At 46.3% G+C, this 18,490-nt stretch overlaps 6 protein-coding genes across 7 annotated transcripts; 4 read left to right on the forward strand and 2 right to left on the reverse strand.

Annotated features, from left to right (window-relative positions):
* The first annotated feature begins 609 nt into the window (after positions 1 to 609).
* Positions 610 to 2,664, forward strand: LOC117139853 (trypsin-1). The gene is made up of 5 exons (XM_033302502.1): positions 610 to 1,034; positions 1,191 to 1,339; positions 1,397 to 1,533; positions 1,599 to 2,178; positions 2,296 to 2,664. Exons 1-5 carry the CDS (start codon positions 947 to 949, stop codon positions 2,566 to 2,568), a joined length of 1,227 nt encoding a protein of 408 aa, XP_033158393.1. The 5' UTR covers positions 610 to 946; the 3' UTR covers positions 2,569 to 2,664.
* Positions 2,587 to 6,481, reverse strand: LOC117139852 (lon protease homolog, mitochondrial). Of its 2 annotated transcripts, none has more exons than XM_033302500.1 (9): positions 6,038 to 6,481; positions 5,619 to 5,874; positions 5,096 to 5,501; positions 4,909 to 5,038; positions 4,546 to 4,850; positions 4,060 to 4,482; positions 3,275 to 4,003; positions 3,024 to 3,213; positions 2,587 to 2,961 (listed from the first exon to the last, which is right to left on the reverse strand). In XM_033302500.1, the coding sequence occupies exons 1-9, from the start codon at positions 6,374 to 6,376 to the stop codon at positions 2,725 to 2,727; spliced, it is 3,015 nt and encodes a 1,004-aa protein (XP_033158391.1). In that variant the 5' UTR covers positions 6,377 to 6,481; the 3' UTR covers positions 2,587 to 2,724. The 2 variants fall into 2 exon arrangements, with proteins under 2 accessions (XP_033158391.1, XP_033158390.1); XM_033302499.1 differs by having other exon boundaries at positions 5,096 to 5,555.
* A 356-nt stretch (positions 6,482 to 6,837) lies between these two features.
* LOC117139399 (uncharacterized protein C1450.15) lies at positions 6,838 to 7,662 on the forward strand. Its single transcript, XM_033301666.1, has one exon. The coding sequence runs from the start codon at positions 6,934 to 6,936 to the stop codon at positions 7,642 to 7,644; it is 711 nt and encodes a 236-aa protein (XP_033157557.1). The 5' UTR covers positions 6,838 to 6,933; the 3' UTR covers positions 7,645 to 7,662.
* Positions 7,663 to 8,084: 422 nt separating this feature from the next.
* LOC117139397 (trafficking protein particle complex subunit 8) lies at positions 8,085 to 12,858 on the reverse strand. Its single transcript, XM_033301664.1, has 8 exons — positions 12,619 to 12,858; positions 12,229 to 12,390; positions 11,245 to 12,169; positions 10,939 to 11,187; positions 10,422 to 10,884; positions 9,443 to 10,355; positions 8,956 to 9,381; positions 8,085 to 8,825 (listed from the first exon to the last, which is right to left on the reverse strand). The coding sequence occupies exons 1-8, from the start codon at positions 12,782 to 12,784 to the stop codon at positions 8,173 to 8,175; spliced, it is 3,957 nt and encodes a 1,318-aa protein (XP_033157555.1). The 5' UTR covers positions 12,785 to 12,858; the 3' UTR covers positions 8,085 to 8,172.
* Positions 12,859 to 13,197: 339 nt separating this feature from the next.
* Positions 13,198 to 14,326, forward strand: LOC117139398 (histone chaperone asf1). The gene has a single exon (XM_033301665.1). The coding sequence runs from the start codon at positions 13,505 to 13,507 to the stop codon at positions 14,159 to 14,161; it is 657 nt and encodes a 218-aa protein (XP_033157556.1). The 5' UTR covers positions 13,198 to 13,504; the 3' UTR covers positions 14,162 to 14,326.
* A 416-nt stretch (positions 14,327 to 14,742) lies between these two features.
* LOC117139467 lies at positions 14,743 to 18,463 on the forward strand. Its single transcript, XM_033301779.1, has 2 exons — positions 14,743 to 14,910; positions 14,973 to 18,463. The coding sequence occupies exons 1-2, from the start codon at positions 14,840 to 14,842 to the stop codon at positions 18,355 to 18,357; spliced, it is 3,456 nt and encodes a 1,151-aa protein (XP_033157670.1). The 5' UTR covers positions 14,743 to 14,839; the 3' UTR covers positions 18,358 to 18,463.
* Positions 18,464 to 18,490: the final 27 nt, after the last annotated feature.

An 18,490-nucleotide genomic window follows, 5' to 3' on the forward strand; every position in this document is an offset into this window, starting at 1 on the left:
ATATTAAAATTAATATAATTTTTAATATTTTTCAAGGATATTTTGACTAAATATTTAATGGCTGCTTTCCATTTTAAACATATTTTTTAGTACATTTATATGATATTCGTCTTATGACATAATGACTTAATATCCATCTGAATTCCACCCGATACCATTGCCTTCGCCTCTGCTAATCATCCAATACTATTTCATAACTTATAATAAAATGTTGAAGGGTTGGGTGTCAAATTAAGACATTAAAATCATTTCTGCAGAGACAATCAAACCGTGCATCGCAAACATTTTCTTCGATTCCGGTTCTGCCGTGCAATTGATTTATTATTACTGCTTTGATGTGCAACCGTCAAAAGGCAATTAAATAGAGAATATAACTGAGTACTTATAAAATCTTCCTTAGTATTTCGGAGATGATACTTCTATGGAATCAAAACCCACCGAACCGGATCATTTGCGATGCACATCACGTTCGCCTCGGAGAATCCAAACTGATCATCATGGGCACCACTCGCCCCTGGCAACATGTTGCCAAGCTGTTGCCAGCAACATTGAGATAATACACCAAATTGGGTCTCTAAGCTCAGAGGAGGCATTTAAGGGGACGGCATTTCAGTGGCTCGCTTTCCGCCCTGCAGATAAGCCAAGTGCTCGGATTAGCTCGGAGTATTATATAATACCTACTATAACGCTAGCGGTTCTCATCCCAGAAAGCTTTCACCTGGGAACTGAGCATAGAGTGGAGACGCTTTATTAGCCAGGAAAACCCCATAGTGTCGACGCATCGAACAGGTTCAACGGCAGTATCCAAGGCAGTATCTGAGCTCGGCTTCCATATCGGAGCAGTAGCTCTAGCTGGCTGGAGAACTGCCAAAACAGAACTGATTCAGCGGGCAACGGAAGCGACACGCGATTAAAAGTCCCACTGCACTCTCGAAAATAATTCAAAATGAAGGTCTTTCTTTGGGCATTCGTGATTTTACTGGGCTATATCCCGCAGAGTACAATCGCCAAGACAGTATCCAGTGATTTTATGGGTGAGTCAGGCATAGGTTTATATACCAACATATCCATTTAATAGCAAATTTAATTATCAAAGTTAAAACTCATTGCACCCACATAATTGATATTTCTAAGACAAATCCCAAGAATCTAATGTAGACCAAACCTAAAGATTTTCGTATACCATCCAGATCTTCTCGACTTCAGCGATAATGATGAGTTTCAATGGGGGGAGTCGGAGAATCAGGTATACGAAAATCGCACTGGGGAAAACCGCGTCGTGAGTTTCCTGTCCCAACATCGCCTAAACAAGCGGCAGGCTCCCACCTCGCAATTGCTGGTGAGTTTGTGCCTTATGCATCCATATCAGTATGGTATCTAACAATGATAAACGCAGGAGAACAAGGATTACGGAGCATGTAGCACTCCATTGGGCGAATCCGGCCGATGTCGCCACATTATCTACTGTCGCATGCCAGAACTTAAGAATGATGTCTGGCGTCTGGTCTCCCAGCTTTGCATCATTGAGAAAAGGTATGTGAGTTTCTTCCTGGTGGCTTGGCATCCTTGTATTATATAAACGTATATGTTTATCTTAGCTCCATAGGCATTTGCTGCACTGACCAGTCGACGAGCAACCGATTTGGTCCGCAACTCGGGACCAGTGCGGACAGTGATGAGCCGCGTATCGTTAATAAGCCAGAGCAGCGAGGCTGTGGTATCACATCCAGGCAGTTTCCCCGCCTCACCGGTGGACGGCCTGCGGAGCCAGACGAGTGGCCCTGGATGGCGGCCCTGCTGCAGGAGGGCCTGCCCTTCGTTTGGTGCGGTGGTGTCCTGATCACCGACCGCCATGTCCTAACTGCCGCTCACTGCATCTACAAGAAGAACAAGGAGGACATCTTTGTGCGTCTGGGCGAGTACAACACGCATATGCTGAATGAGACGAGGGCGAGGGATTTCCGGATTGCCAACATGGTGCTTCACATCGATTATAATCCACAGAACTACGACAATGATATTGCCCTTGTCAGGATCGACAGGGCGACTATATTCAATACCTACATCTGGCCAGTTTGCATGCCGCCCGTGAACGAGGATTGGTCGGACAGAAACGCCATTGTCACCGGTTGGGGCACCCAGAAGTTTGGCGGTCCTCATTCTAACATCCTCATGGAGGTGGGTCGCATATTGGAGTATAGTTCATTTTATATACAGCGTTTTTTATTGGTTTCAGCAATTTAAGCAAAAGAAACTTGTTTAAAATAAGAAAATCTTTATCACTCCTATCTTCAGGTTAATCTGCCGGTTTGGAAGCAATCCGATTGCCGCTCGTCATTTGTACAGCACGTTCCGGACACCGCCATGTGCGCTGGATTTCCGGAAGGAGGTCAGGACTCCTGTCAAGGCGATAGCGGAGGTCCACTGTTGGTACAACTACCCAACCAACGATGGGTCACCATCGGCATCGTGTCCTGGGGCGTCGGCTGCGGACAGCGGGGTCGCCCGGGTATCTACACTCGCGTGGATCGCTACCTGGACTGGATTTTGGCTAATGCTGATGTCTAGGATATACGCAGTACTGTCTTCAGTTCGATGGTACATTCAATTTACTTGGCATTAGGATTAACAAATGCTATGGTCTAAATACACTAATTAACCTGATAACGATAGATATTTATCAAAACTATCAACACCCGTTACACCCCCAAGCTAAATCTAAGACTAAGGCCACGTGTCCGACTTAGCAGCGGCCGCACTGGAGAGCTTCTGCAGCGGCTCCTGCTCTTCAACATTGTTGGTTGTCGTTTCGGTTACATCGGTAAACGCTACCTTGTAGACATCCTCGTAGGTGGTGGCAAAGTGAACCTCCAGACCATCTGTAATGTACGTGGGCAACTCCTCGAAGTCCTTCTTGTTATCCACAGGCAGAATAAGACAATTCACCCCACTACGACGTGCCTGAATGGGGGAGATTTATGGTTTACACTCAAATATATCATTTATTTTTCGTTTTTACTTACTGCAATCGTCTTTTCTTTAATACCACCCACGGGTAGCACTTTTCCCTTCAGGGATACTTCACCCGTCATAGCAATGTCTTGGCGCACCGGCTTTCCAGTGGCCAACGAAACGAGAGCTGTAATAATGGTGATGCCAGCACTGGGACCGTCTTTCGGTGTGGCACCTTCAGGAACATGGAGGTGAATGTGTCTGCAAGGGAAATATATAAAATATCGAAACTAGGAAAAGACAAATCAAAAAAAAAACTTACTCTTGCTCTAAGAACAGATTATTGGGTTCGAGCGAATACAAAAAGTTGCGCGCCACCGTTAAGGCTATTTGGGCCGACTCCTTCATGACATCTCCCAAATTTCCGGTGATGTGCAGCGATCCGGCGACAGTGTTCGGATCTGTTTTTGCCCCCTGGCGTATGTGACGCCTTGAGGTTTCGATGTAAAGCGATGAACCGCCCATGGCCGTCCAGGCCAGACCCATGACTACACCCACCGGTGTTGTCGCGTACATGCGATCTGAGCTGAAGATTTGCTTGCCCAGGAATGTGGTCAGGTTATCAGCGTTAACCGGAAAGTGCTCGCCTTCTTTTTTGACCACTTTGAAGGCCACCTTGCGAATAACTTTCTCGATATGCTTTTGCAGGTTTCGCACCCCGGATTCCCGGCAATAACTGCGAATCAGCATGTTCAGGGCATCCTCGGAAATGTTGATATGCTTGTCCGTTAATCCGCAGTCCTTCATTGCTTGTGGCATCAGATACTGACGAGCGATGGCGATCTTTTCTTCGGCAACATACCCAGACATCTCAATCAATTCCATGCGATCTCTTAACGGCTCGGGAATAGTGTCGATCACATTAGCAGTGCAGATAAAGAGCACTCGCGAGAGATCCACCGGCACATCGAGGTAGTGGTCCAGGAAATTCGCATTCTGCTCGGGATCTAGTAGCTCCAACAATGCTGAGCTAGGATCTCCCTGATAGCCCCTGAAATAAGATATTTATTAGATTACGGTATATCTTAATGAAAGCATTTTACTTACTTGCCGATCTTGTCCACCTCGTCGATGAGTACCAGAGGATTTTCAATCTTTGTCTTCTTCAGGCACTGAATCAGTTTACCCGGCATGGCGCCCACGTATGTGCGGCGATGTCCCTTGATCTCGGCCACGTCTGTCATGCCGCCCACACTAAAGCGGAAGTACTCGCGGTTCAAAGCGCGCGCAATGGACTTTGCTATGCTTGTCTTGCCCACACCAGGAGGTCCATGGAAGCACAAGATTTTGCCCTGTGTAGAGCCCTTGAGGGAACTGACGGCAATAAATTCTAAAATACGCTTCTTGATATCTTCCATTCCGTAGTGATCGTCGTTTAATGTTTCAGTGGCCTTCTCCAGGCAGAGATTTTCGGTGCTGATGACGCCCCAAGGTAGGGAAGTAAGCCAGTCGAGGTAATTGCGAGTTACACTAAAAAAAAAGTAGTAGGAGCATATAAGTTAAGCTAAATTCAAATAATTTAGTAGAACTCACTTAAACTCGGAACTGTGACTCTCCAAGAAGTTCAGCTTGGTGAGCTCTTCATCAATAACAGTCATAATAGCTTCGGGAACCACCTTATCCTTCAGCTTTTCGCGGTACTTTTCACCAATGGCATCCTTGTCGTCTTTTTCGATGCCCAGTTCTTTTTTGATGACTTTCAACTGCTCCTGGAGTATATATTTGCGATGTTGCTGCTTGACTTTTTCCTCTACTTCGCGTCCAATTTTTTGTTGCAGTCTGGAGAGTTCCAACTCCTTTTTGAGTAAAGTTAAGGCCAACTGCAGACGTTCTGGGATCTGAAATAGTGATACATATATAAGATATATATTTCCTATATAAGTTTAAATAAATTACATCGGTTTCCTCAAGGATTTTTTGCAGCTCAGCTGGTTCTCCAGCGGAAAGGGATGCTCCCAAATCACACAGATATATGGGGTTGTCGACAACTCGTTGATTTTGGTGCAGCATTTGCTGTAGGCTCTCCCTGGAAAGTATGATTAATGACAGATGAACATGGTATTTGTATTATTTTTTAACATACCTATACAAGGGATTCATTGTGATTATGTCCCGAAGAGTCTTGATTATCTCCTGAGTTAATGCCTTCACCTCTTCAGTTTGTTTATAAATCGGTTGCTTAACGTTCTCCACTTCTACAATAAGAACAGGTTGGGCGCTGGACGCAGATTGATTAACATTTTCTTCCGCTCCAGTCTCAGGTTCCACTATCTTTTCTTCTGTTGGAGGCTTTGGCAAACTCGATGACTCGACTTTGCCTGATTTCAGTGGCGGCTCCAGAGTCTGGTTTTGTACAAGTTCTTCAGCAGCCGCCGATTCACGTGATTTTCCGGTCCGACTCCTGGGAATTCGGCCACGGGGCTTTCGGGCTGGGTCGGACCTTGATTTTATAGGTGCCGCATCCGCTTGATCAGTGCTTTGATCTTCAGCTGGGATTTGTAATTTTATATTAAATAGAGGATAATGCAAAGTTGTCATTTTCACTAAGGGCAGAAACATAGGTCACACATCTGGGCGCTTAGTGGGTGTGTGGAAAACATGCTTACCGGGCTTAGGAGTTGGCACGTCCTCTACCACCTGACCTGTTATCCGAATACGACGGTGGGCCACCACTACCATGCGCAGCTTATCACCGAGATCCTGCAGTTCTTGGATTTGGGCAAATGTTCCGAGATTGTAGACATCATTCAAATTGGTGATAAGCTCCTCTTCGCCATCAGTTTTTTTAAGGAAGACGCCCACGTAAGGTTGATTCAGCTTGACTTTGCGACGCAGCAGATCCATGATGATGGGATTGGATACCTATTAGCACATCGGATTTTTTCAAAGCCAAAAAAAAAAGTATTATTAGGGCGTGCTTTTAAATGTTTTAAACACTAAAAAGAAATCTAGCTCACTAAAAGCTTACTGACTTAATCAATTAATGATAGTGAATAGTTATCCCTCCAGTGGCATGAAACCTTACCTCCACTATCTTCATGAAGCGGGGAAAAAGAGGATTCTTGCGCATGGCCAACAGCGGAACATGTGGCCACACGTCCGGCACCGCCACAGTTGCCGGAAGATGGGGATCTTGCTCGGACATAAGATCGGGTCCCATAATAATATCTCCGTTGGAATCATCCCGTTTGCGGCTGTAAAAGCGCTGCACCATCAAATTGGCTCCGTGGAACCGCTGGAGACGCAACGACCGATCCCGGCAGTATTGCATCAGGGAACTCTGGACGGGACGATTCCGGGTCCACACTGACGCCGAGGCGATGCCCCGCACCATGGGGCGCACTCGGATAGCGCGGGCTAACATATTGAAAGCAATATCCACTCGCAATTTACTTAGAAATAACTAGAAATGGTAGAAAAACAATTTGCAGTCTAAATGTGTGGTGAGTGATTATGTGACGGCTGGTGAAATGACAGCGGCTGGCAGTGCTGCAAAACGATTTCGTATTGCACAGTGGTACCGGTGAAATCTTAAAAAATCTGTTTAAAAATATAAAAAAATATATTTTTAAATTAAAATACTGCCTGCTAGACGTTATTTCAAAAATGTGCAAAAATCCCTCGGACATTTTTTTTCTACAGCGCTTGAGCCCAATGACATCGCCAGTCGTCCTTTATTTAGAGAATTTTTTTTAGTTTTGGAATTAATTTTTTGAGTATTGTTAGTAAAAAACACCCATTATAAAAAAGATCTTAATTTAATGTTTTTATGTGTAATATTGGTATTTTTTAATTTTCGAGGTTTTATGTTTTAAGCCCACAGTACATTCAGTGTTGATAGCCGGCGAAATAGAAACGAAAGATAGGAAAATATCGTCCAAGTCTAAGATTTACCAAAATTGTATTTATCTGCATTTAATCATGGTTTCCCGATTCGACCAACAAAAGACCAAGCACCAGCTCTTCCACGTGTCCCTCAGCCTTGCCACCATCCTAATCTGCATGGCGTACATGCAGTATCGCCGGAATTGGGCACATCTCGGCAGCTTCTGGGATTCTCTGGTCGTCCCTATTGTTTTCCTCGGAGAGCTGCTAAAAGTTGTATTGGCTCGCTTCTACGGAAAGGTTGAGGATGGCGTCCTGACCGCCAAACAGCGCCAGAAAAAAAACTCGTACTTTACGCCGCGGGAGCTCCTCGGAGGATTCACCCTGCAGTTCCTGTGTACACTTCTCTACGCCTTTATCTGCATCATTTTGGGAGCCCCGGTGCTGGGCAACTATGAGCAGACTTTCGTCTTGGCCTTACTGATGACCTTGTTGACGGTGTCACCCACAGTTTTTCTCCTCGGTGGCGGAGGAGCACTCCAAGTGTGCTTCTGCGAGAAACCGGACTTTGTTACCAAGTGCGAGGACACGGCTCTGAATCTGTTCAAGTACAACGCACTGGGAGGTATTCTGGGAGCTTGGGCCGGGAGCGTGGTGGCTCCCCTGGACTGGGGACGTGACTGGCAGGCTTATCCCATTCCCAACGTGATCGGAGCACTGCTGGGAAGCGCTCTGGGCAATATATACGCTTGTACGCATGTCCTCTACGCCACAGCCCGAGTTTACATGACCAAGAAACGCACTTAAATCTAATAATAAACTTTTAATTCTGCCACCAAGATTATTACGTTGCGCTGCCACTGAAACCCACTCATCCACTAAGAACCACGTCATCATCTCGTCTAGTCAGCAGCTTAGGAACTACCAAAAAGCAATTACCACTTTAATGTTACATGTTTAATCATATTACTAGCGTGTATTATTAATGAATTCTTTTTAAATCAATCAATTAATAAACTAACAAATTATGAATTTAACCAAAGGCGTCTTAAAAACCATAACACCTAATTCCTTTCCCAATCAAATCTTATCTTCTTGTTTTTTGCGCAGATTCTTAATCAAAGAATAGTGTCCTTTTTGCCCGTGAGATCTAGTCTATGCTGTGATGTTCGATACAAAAACTTTACAATTTCACATGCAGAGGGTCAAAAAGCTTACTAATTTTTTAAACTTCAACTCCATTCAACTTACTAAATGACAATACCACTTTTTAGCATATCATAACTGATAGACATATAACATATAATGATTTAATGACACCACTTGACAAACATATTAAGCTTTAACTGCCATTACAAAGCTCTCATCCTCCAGTAGACACCGTTGGCCCACATAGTTTTCATTGGGCTCCCAGTAGTCTTCTTCATCAGCATCCGCCAGGGGCTGCCAAGCATCCTCATTATTTAGCGCTCCCTCGGGTAGTGGAAACTCCCGTCGGTTATCTAAGGTGTCGTCAGAAGAATGTCTTCTTCGAAGGAAAGAAGCTGTTGGCGCCGCTGGACAGTGCCCAGTCTCAAATAGTTTGTAAAGCTTAATAAAGTGCAAGCCACAGGCCAAGCGCTGCCCCTCCTCCCTAGCTACCAGGGCGCTCCAACTTAGGACCAATGTGGCGTGCGGTACATAGTCAGCTACGCTTGCGTTGAACTCTTCCGAGGAGATGTTGGTATTGAAATACACCGTTTCTTCGTTGGTGAGGAAGCTGTGCGGGTCGTGTATCGGAGGCATGTGCTGCTCCACCTGCTGAGCGTGCTGGGCCGGCAGGATCTTTAAATGGGAAAGTCGCGAATGAAGCAATGTTTTAATCGATGGAATGTCTTTGTATTCTTGTGTTTCTTTCTCGAGAAGGCGGCACTGGAAATTGCAGCAAATGGAAGACTTGAGGCATTGTGCTCCAGCCTGTCCCGGGCTGACTCCCATACTGTTCATTACTGTAAAAAAAATAAATATTAATTAATAATCCCATGTACTAGGGGAACTACAGAACTTAATAAAAATTAAAAATAAATTAAGAGCTCATTTTGCAGCTTTTAAAGATCTCAGCATTATCAATGTACTTACTATATAGTTTATCCGGATTCAACTTAAATTCCTTGGAGTACAATGAAATAGAGTTGATGTACACTTCCGTTCCCTCCACTTCATGCTGGTTCCTAACGTTCACATCCAGTCCCAGTTCATTGGTAACTGCATTGCTGACCACACAAGTGGAGTCTGCCTGCAGGCAACTCTCTACCTGCAGCTGCCAAATATGCCGAACCAATCGATATTTAATGGGCGAATTTGCTACCGTTGGCAAGGAGTAATAAAATAGTAGGCGTAAGGTAAAGGGTCCCGCCTGGTGTGGAGCCTGCACCCACAAGGAGATGGTTTGAACTTGCTGGGCGTCTAGGGCAGCCAGCCCAGGCCGGTTAAGTAATCGGTAAACTCGCTGTCCTCGGATTTCCTTATCCTTAACTAGCTTGTCGTTGGAAAGATTGCGAAGAGCTACACAAAACAATGTAAAATTAAAACAAATATTCAATAATAAAATTTATTATTTACTCACAACTCATCATAGCCAGTGGCATTTGGCTGTTCTGATCCAAAAGGGACACACAGCGAGGGTTATCGCATCCCAAATAGATCTCTTCAATCGGAGCAATTCCCAGATTCCGAAGAGTTACATGAACGGGAACAATTTCACCAGCCAACAGTCGACTGGGAACGGGAGTAAAGCTTACATTCATGGCGGGCAGTTGAGGAACCAGTTTGATAGTTAATCTGTTGTCCAAAACGGTCTGCGAGGATTGCTTGGCATTGTGAGGCCTGATCTTTTGGGTTTCAAACTGTAAGGTACCCAGGAGACTGGCTGCAGGATCCGCACCGGCTGCTACTCGACAAACGACTCCCAAAATACTCAGACGTCCGGTCAACTTGGGAGTCAGCTTAAAGTGCAAAGTTTCTTCGGCCTGTTCGGCCAATTTGATGGAAGCCACGCAGCTCGTTTTAATTGCTGCTCCTACTGCTATTTTATTAGCACTATCCGATGATTCCTCATAAGTACAGGCGTTGGAGAGCACCTCATCATTGTCCAGTGTGAGTTTCCACAGTAGGTCAATCTCGGATAGGGCTATTCCACATCGAACGCTATTTGAGAGGGTTACAGCTAGCTCAATGGGTTCACCTTGCACGGCAACTGGAGTTTCCAATGCAGGCTGCTGTTTAGTGTACAAGTATCTCGAGGGTTTAAAGACAAAGGGCTTATTATTGGCAGCCGTGATCACAAGCATCTCTTCAATCTTGTTCCAAATGGGCTCATCTGCAGTCAGATTTGAGTTGATGTCTATGTTAGTGGCCGGCACATGAGGTGCCACAGCCGACGGTGATTGCACTAAAGTAAGAACACGAACGGAAGATTGCACTACTTGGGGTAAGGCATGTGGTAGTAATCCCAGCTCAGGACTTCGCTTAACAAGTTCCTGAAAAAATATGCGATAGTTTATATAAAGGCCAATTGTATGCTAAAAAGTATTTTACAAACTTACATTCTGAGTCTGTATGTACTCCTTTAAGAAACTGGTCTGCTGCTGGGCACTTTGAAGGCTTCCAGGTCTTAATAAATGGGCGAAAGATCGACTGGCCTCCTCAAGTTGTTTTAGCATGTAGGCCTGCTTGGCCACCGTATATTGAATGTGGTCCTCAGCCAAGCTCCACTCGCGCTTTTGGAAAACCTGATAGGCCTGGCGATAGCAACGGTATGCATGCTTTCTTTGTCCAGCTCGGGAATAACGATTCCCGGCCAGCACGATATGGAAGGCATACTTCCTGTGCATTGGCGGTTGGGTCACCAGAAAACAGTAGGCTGCCTGCTCCAGTAAGAGGGCTGAGCGAAGATCTGATTCCTCGTTGGTCATGCGAATCAGTTGCTTGGCCACTTCACTATATAGTCGCGCTGTTTTTAAACATTCCATGCTGAGGAGCGTAGCTCTGGTAGCAAATTGCTGCAATCTGTAATAACAAAATAATAGAAAAGCTGTAAAAAAAACCCCAAAATTAACTTACTTGCACACTGTGAGATAACACACAATTGCATCCTCCATGTAGTCATATGTCTTTCTTTGGGCAGTACCCAGCATGAAGGCGGATAAGGCAGCCATTTCCAGGGCTCCCGCATAGTATTGCCACGCTGAATCCGCATTGAAGTCTCGCTTGGCTTGGTGGTAGGATTGGAAAGCCAAATTGTAGTGACCAAACATGAAGTAGAGATCGCCCAACTTTCGTGTTTGGAGCTCAGCAGATTCATTGGTGTAGCTGTGAACAAAGCGGATTTCTATTAAAATTTGAAAATTGAAACAAAATGAATCTTACATGACTGCATTTTGATTGTTTGCTCCTGCTCCCGGCTTGCTAGTGACAAACCATCGTTTCGTAGCGCTTAACAGCGACTTGCTGACGCCCTTTTTGTTCGTCACACCCTCGGCGAGAATAGCCACCAGATGCTCGATATAGGGAATCAATGCTCGAACAGCGTAGTCCTGCACAAAGTGTCGTAGGTTGTCAATGTCCCGACTGGTGAGACATCCGCCGTGAGGTGCATCCGGCTCTAATTCATTTCCCCAAACATTGGGATTGATTGTTTGAGAGGCAATACTCTCGCTGCTGATGCTAAATTTCGAATTAATCGCCTCTGTGGCGCTTTCCTGCATGGGACTCAGCGGATGAAGCATGGCCAGATCGCTATCTTGAGCACTGACTCCTTCCAGGAGCTGTGACATTTGCATGGCAGGCATACTTATGACAGAAACTGCTTCCTGTGGCGATTTCGGTGCACTAAGATCCGTGGAGGGTAGATTTGCGTCACTTTTAGGTTGTCTTTTAATAAACGTTGCCCAGTGATCTGGAACCTCAGCTGCACCCTGGGAATCCAGCGAGTTGATCGACACCAGAAAACACTTGCTGTCTCCAAACGTAGATTTAAGCAGCTCGAATCCCTGCTGTGCCTTGGACAAGTCTCCCTGGCTAGCTTCGTGCAGCACCACGTAACTATTTAGGACCTCGGTGGGATGGAACCACTTGGGCAGCTTTTGGGGCGTGATGCTCTGCATCTGCTGCACACGTTGTCCCAGTTTGTGGGCGGTCTCCACGATCTGGGGGTCTGCGCTGGAAAGCACTAGCAAACAGCTTAATAGATGGCGGGTGAACTCATGATCCGCCGGAAATTGCACAGTTAAAAAGGTCTCACGCCACTGCTCGAACCAAGGTTCCGATGTGGGTAACTCAAGGTCTATGCCAGCTGTAGGAGAATGGTAAAAGGGTTACCAAAAGACATTTTTGCATCGCTGAAACGCTTACCTATGGTGGCCAGTCTGGTTTTGTCATTGTGGGCGTTGGTCACAGACTCGTTGAGCATCTTCCTGGCCAAAATAGTTTGCGGCGGCCGCCAGTCCACATCACAGAAGTTGAGACGGAGTCCACGCACCGATACACTCGTTCCGGACACGTCGCGAAAGTGCGCTAAAGAAGGGAGTACAAGTTTAGGTTTGTATTCAATATTATAAACATGTCATCCACATCATAACAACCTTAAAACAACAACATTGTACGTAAAATGTTAAATAACCATGTCGAATCGGTTGGGAGTTCCATCGAATAGACCTATTTGCTTGGCCGCGTCTATGCCTTGTTTACCTCACCCGCACGCCCCCTCACACACTACAACCATTCCCCATTCCATTCACTCACCATCATTTGGCAACTTTGCGAACGGCTGCAGGAGTTCCACGAAGGAGAGGTTGTTCCGGTGGCAGATCTCGTCCGCCTGTGGACTGGACAGCACGCCGATCAGCGGCGAGAAGATGTTCCGGATGATGTCGCGGGCATTGTAGCTCTGGCCCGTCAGGTGCAGCATTACTCCAACTATTTACAAAGAAAATACAGAACACCACACAACAATTGGGGGGAGCAGCTGGAGATGGCACTTGATGCAAATATGTATCGAAACTATCGGTACTGGAAGAAAGTCGACAGCTGTTTTTTGCGCTGATATCGATCGCTTTTCCAATCAAGAAATACATGTTCCAATCTTTATTCGACTTGGTTTTTACTGAAGATCATTATTTTGACATATAAATGTGTACTTTTTGTTAACCATTCCATTAACCATTTATCTTTATTTCGTGTAAAGGCCAGTTGTATCGAAACGAAACTATTATTATTATTTTTATAGATCTTGTAAACTCGATCACAAATCCAACTATTGTCGCATTTTGACATTGCGCCACTTGTCGTGGTGAGTTTTTCGCCACCACTTGCGGCACAGAACGGTCCCTCTGAAGCGCGGGAAAGAAGTCAGCTGTCACCACCATTTGTGCGAAGAGAAGCGGAATAATTGCGATAAATAAAAGCAGAATAGCGACAGACAATTGCACAAATCTGATTCATGTTATAACCAAATCAAAGTACTAGCATTCCAGTACATATATCAAGTGTTTGCCGAGCGTTTTGCAAGTGAATTTCGCAAAAACAAGCAATTCCCTAGGCAGACAAAAGCAGAACCTCTAAAAAAAGCGCGCCGTCGAAGGAGTCTTGCCAAACCCGGTCTACGCTCTGCAATCTCCGAGGTACAGTCATGGCCAAGGTGCACATCACCAACGTGGTGGTGCTGGACAACCCGAGCAGCTTCTTCAACCCCTTTCAGTTCGAACTCACGTTCGAGTGCATTGAGGAGCTGAAGGAGGATCTGGAGTGGAAGATGATCTACGTAGGCTCGGCGGAGTCCGAAGAGCACGACCAGGTGCTGGACACCATATACGTGGGACCAGTGCCTGAGGGGCGACACATCTTTGTTTTCCAGGCGGATCCGCCAGACGTCAGCAAGATCCCGGAACCGGATGCGGTGGGCGTTACCATTGTTCTGCTTACCTGCTCCTACCGCGGCCAGGAGTTCGTCCGCGTGGGCTACTATGTGAATAACGACTACGCTGACCCGGAGATGCGCGAGAACCCGCCAACGAAGCCTCTTTTCGAGAAGCTGACGCGAAACATCCTGGCCAGCAAGCCGCGCGTCACCCGGTTCAAAATTAATTGGGACTACGGGCACATCAACGGGAATGGAAACGGCGTGGAGAACGGCCATCAAGATGAGATGGCCACCGATGGACCGTCCACATCGGAGGCGGCTTCAGTAGTTGTCCATCCCGAAGATGACAATAGTTTGGCCATGCCAATGGAGAACGGAATCAAGGCCTTAAACGAGAACTCCAACTCATTGGCCATGGAATGTTGAGAGCTGCCGGCAGTCCGAACAATGACCACACCAACACACTCAAACCAACATGGGCAACAATGGATAATTTAGCACTCCTGGTCCTTGTCCCTCTATTTACCTTTAAGTAACTAAGATTTAAAGCAAAAATATATGTATACATTAAATTATTTCCTAAAACATGCATTTTCTTAGCTATGTGCTGACTTTTCTCTAAATGCACAATTGTGTGTTTGAAGAATGACTATTACGTTTATGGCAAAGTTCAGTTGGCCCTGTTTATAAATTAACTATTATCAATAGAAGAAACAAGCATATTCTTGAAAGTTACTCCGTTTTCAATAATTGAATTTTGCACAGAACTGATTTTTTGTCTAAATGATTTATATGATTTTTATGTTGTTTAAAAAAAGTTATGTTAAAAATGGGAAATTCAAAGAGAAATTTAATAATATCAGGACGGCAGAAATATTTTTTTTATTATATTTAATTATATCCAAAAATATTTATAAACCTGAACTTTTGTTTTATTATAATTTTTTTAATTTGGACTACATTTTCTTGAAATTCCGTTAAATCAAATAATACTTGATCACTTCTTCCTTTGTGCAATATTCAGCAAAAATTACATTAGAACAAAAACGGAAAAAAACTCAGAAAATCTTTGCTGTACAAAATTTAAGTAACAGACATCTTAGGATGCCGATCAGCCAACACGATCTTGGCCGTTTAGCCAGCGCCCCGAGCAGCAAGAGCAACTCGAGCAATACGTGGAGAGTACTCCAGAATTTGTCTTAAGCTTAAACTGATCCTTCTTCCTGATCGTCCTTAGGTATCTCAGCTATTCGGATCTAGATCTGGGCAGCAAGTCTTGCTGCGGAGGATCTCTGAGAGCGGAACCTAGCTGCGATCACTGGAAGTTCTGCGAGAAGGTGCCCAATCGCTCGGACGTGGAGGCCGACTCATTGGGCTGTCCTGTGGGTCTCGTCTGCTCAAATGCCACCGTAAACAATCCCTGCGGAAGTTCTCCCAAGCAGGAGGAGGCGAATGTTCTTAACTTCGCCACCTATCTTAAGGCATTCGCCTTGATTTATGTCCTGCCCGAAACGGACTGGACGGCAGAGAAGATCGACATGCTGCTGGAGGAGGGCACGGAATTATTTCGGGCCAGCTCGGATGTGAATCAAGGGCACGACGACCCCGACGAAAACAAACTACTGGAGCCGGAGATCTACACCAACGAAGAGAAGCGGATCAAGAGAAATTTCAACCTAGAAGGCCACACCTTCACTTTGGCATTGGAACCCCGCTATCTGGGGGTAGGATCAAAGCCCCTGGACCAGCAGCCGCCGCATACTATCAAACATCTAGGGACAATTTTACAGAATTTCTTCAAGTCCAGCCGCTACTGTCTTCTTCTCACCCGAGTGGGTCACCTGCTCATCTGGCGCCGTAAAAGGGTTTTTTTCGTCCTTGACGTTAAGGGCAGAGCCAAGGACGACCTGGCAACCGTAAAGGATAACGGAGTGGCAATGCTGGTATGCCTGAAGTCCATTGATAATGTTGTCCATTTGGCCAGTAACTTGAGCGGAATCTCTCCGCGAGATGAGTTCAGCATCCGGGAACTGGTGGTTGTGCGCCTAGAGACCCCGGATGGACGCATCTATATGCGCGACACCAGCCATCGATCCATCGAATTCAAGGTGGTAAACAAGAGTTATGCCTATCTGAAGGGCACACTGCATCTGTCGTTAAACCGCGACGATCCGGTGAGGAATCGCAGTAGCCTTATGGTGGCCGTGGGCTCGGTCCTGGCCAGCAAAATCGATCACCCGGCCAACTGGGACACTAATATGCTGGATCGTTTAATCAGCTATGGAGTGGAATTGTGCAGAAGTTGCTGGGCGGATTGCTTGAGGGATCGACGACCCATTGACCTGGACACCTTTCCGACCCAACTTAGAATGGGACAGTTTGTGTTGGAGCTCAAGCTAATTCCGAATGTGAGAACGGGTCACTGGAGGTGTGGCGTCCGCATCATTGGGACCGAATTCGAAGCTCACGTCTCGCAGGCTCTCAAGGAGCGTGGCAACGTGGTGTTCCAGATCAACAATCAAATGTATGCCATTTGGCTTAAGGACGGGTTCTACTACCTCGTCGATCCCTATCGCCACACCATCGTGGGCACCCATGTGGCGGAGGACAAGGCTGAGGGCGCCAAGTGGGCCACGGTGCGCATGTTTCGCGACCAGCTGACCATGCTCAGCGTGTTCCACCAGCTGCTGAAGGAGTCCAACGGGCAGTCTGCCTACTACGTCCACGTGGTGCGTATACGTAATCTCGCCGAGTGTCCAGAGGGATACGCCCTGGTGCCTATGCCCGATGGTAAGGACAACTGCGAGGTGAAGTCCCTGAACGAAACCATCTTGTTTAATGATCAGCAATGCGTCAGAGTGTGTAACAAAACCCTGGCGGAGATCAGCGACTATGAGGAGGATGTGGTTAGTCTTCTTACAGATAAATCCGACATTGATCATTTTCAAATCCTGGATGAGCAACAGAATGCAGGGGCAGAGTGCGAATTTTGTGAGGAAGAGTTCCGCACGGAATCCCTAAAGAGACTACCAAAGAACAAAACTACTAGTTCGAAAAGCAGAGTCGGTCTTTCCAAAAGAGAGCAAGACATAAAGGATACCTCCGGCAAAAGGTCTGCCAGCAGGCAAGCAGGTGGCAGATCCTCATCCACAAAGTCACCTGGACTTACCAAATCTAGAGAAAATACATCACATAGGATTGCAAAAAGAAGTGAGCTCCCCTCAAAGCAAACTGAACTCGGGACCCATTCTCCTCCATCAAAGGTAAAGACCACACCTAACGTAGCACAGCCTTCTAGCAGGATTCTGAAGAGCACTATAAAGCCCAGGGAAGTTGGTGGCAGATCGTCCAACCCTTCTCACAACAACACTCTTGGACGTTCTAGATCCAGAGAAGAGCCACTTCCTGAGAGGATTACAACAAAAAAAAGGCAGTTCAAAAGGCAGACTGGAGGCATGTGTTCTACAGATCCTCTTCCCACTTCCCCCGAACGTTGTAAACCCAGAGAAGTGCCTTCTCCTGGTAAAACTATAAAAAAGATTGTGAAATCATCCAGACAAACTGGTGGCACAGCTCTCAGTCCTTCTCCGGAAGTGTCCTCACTACCATACAGATCCAAGGAAGATGTTACTTCTGGAAAGATAATGATAAAATCCGAGAATACTAAGGACAGTGTCTCACCCGTAAAGCCCCATTTACGTTCCAAGTTTAGAAACAGGTCACCTGGTAAGTGTTCACCACGCCGAACCCCATCAAGCAAGATGGCTCCCAAGGAAGATGATTCCAAGGGAGCAAACGCCGCCCCCGACTTATCGATCCCCAAAGAAGCCATTGGTACACAGGTGGTCAGTAAGGAAGCCAGCAACAGAAAAGGAGCACTTGGCAGCAAGGGAGTAATGCTTCTGCGAAAAGTAAATATGAAAACGATCACCGCCATTGAACCGTCGAAAAATGAGAAAAAGGAGGAGACTCAAACTCACATACTGCAGCAATCCGTGGATAAGTCTAAATGTCTGGGCGTAGCTTCTTTGGCCGCAGCTCACCTGAATACACCGGCGGCCTCCACCTTTGTCAACGAACTAGACCAAATGGAAAAACCCCCATCCCCAAAGATGAATGTTCGGAATGCAGAGCAATATATCGAACATCCCAAAAACTGTTGCTGTCGTGGTGCCGATGAGGATTCCATGGAGGGAATCGGGTCCCGAATGCCGGTCAGATTTCCCGGCTTTAGTCGAGTGCCCCAGCTCCTGGCCGTCGCCGGATCCGAGAGTGGTACCGTGGAGAGCCTGAACCGGGTGCTGGGCTCCGCCTTCAAAGTGGCCAACCGGGTGCTCACGATGACGCCGTGGGGCAACTATGTGGTCTTCAGGCATCATCCAACCGACAGGTCGGAGTCGGCGGCCACGTGGTTCTACGTTTTCGATGGCTGCACCTGCGACATCGATCGCTTCCGCCACCTCGATCTCTCCACGGGCACGGCTGGATTGATCGCGTTCCGCAAGCAATCCGAAGTTGTGTGCCACATTATCGATTCGCGGGAGGAGAAGGCATTCAAGATGCTGCGTTCCGGACAGGTGGATCCTCCCCACAAGAGGATACAAAGGCTGTTGGCTCACTGACACTCGATATTCTCGCCTTTAGACATTCACTTGTACAGAATCAAATTTAAAGTAAACTAAACGAAATTAGAAGGAATTCATGGCAAATATAATTTTCGAGTCCTCATTTCGATTGTAAAAAGATCTTCATTTT

The sequence above is a fragment of the Drosophila mauritiana genome, chromosome 3L, assembly GCF_004382145.1.
Source record: "Drosophila mauritiana strain mau12 chromosome 3L, ASM438214v1, whole genome shotgun sequence".
NCBI lineage: Eukaryota > Metazoa > Arthropoda > Insecta > Diptera > Drosophilidae > Drosophila > Drosophila mauritiana.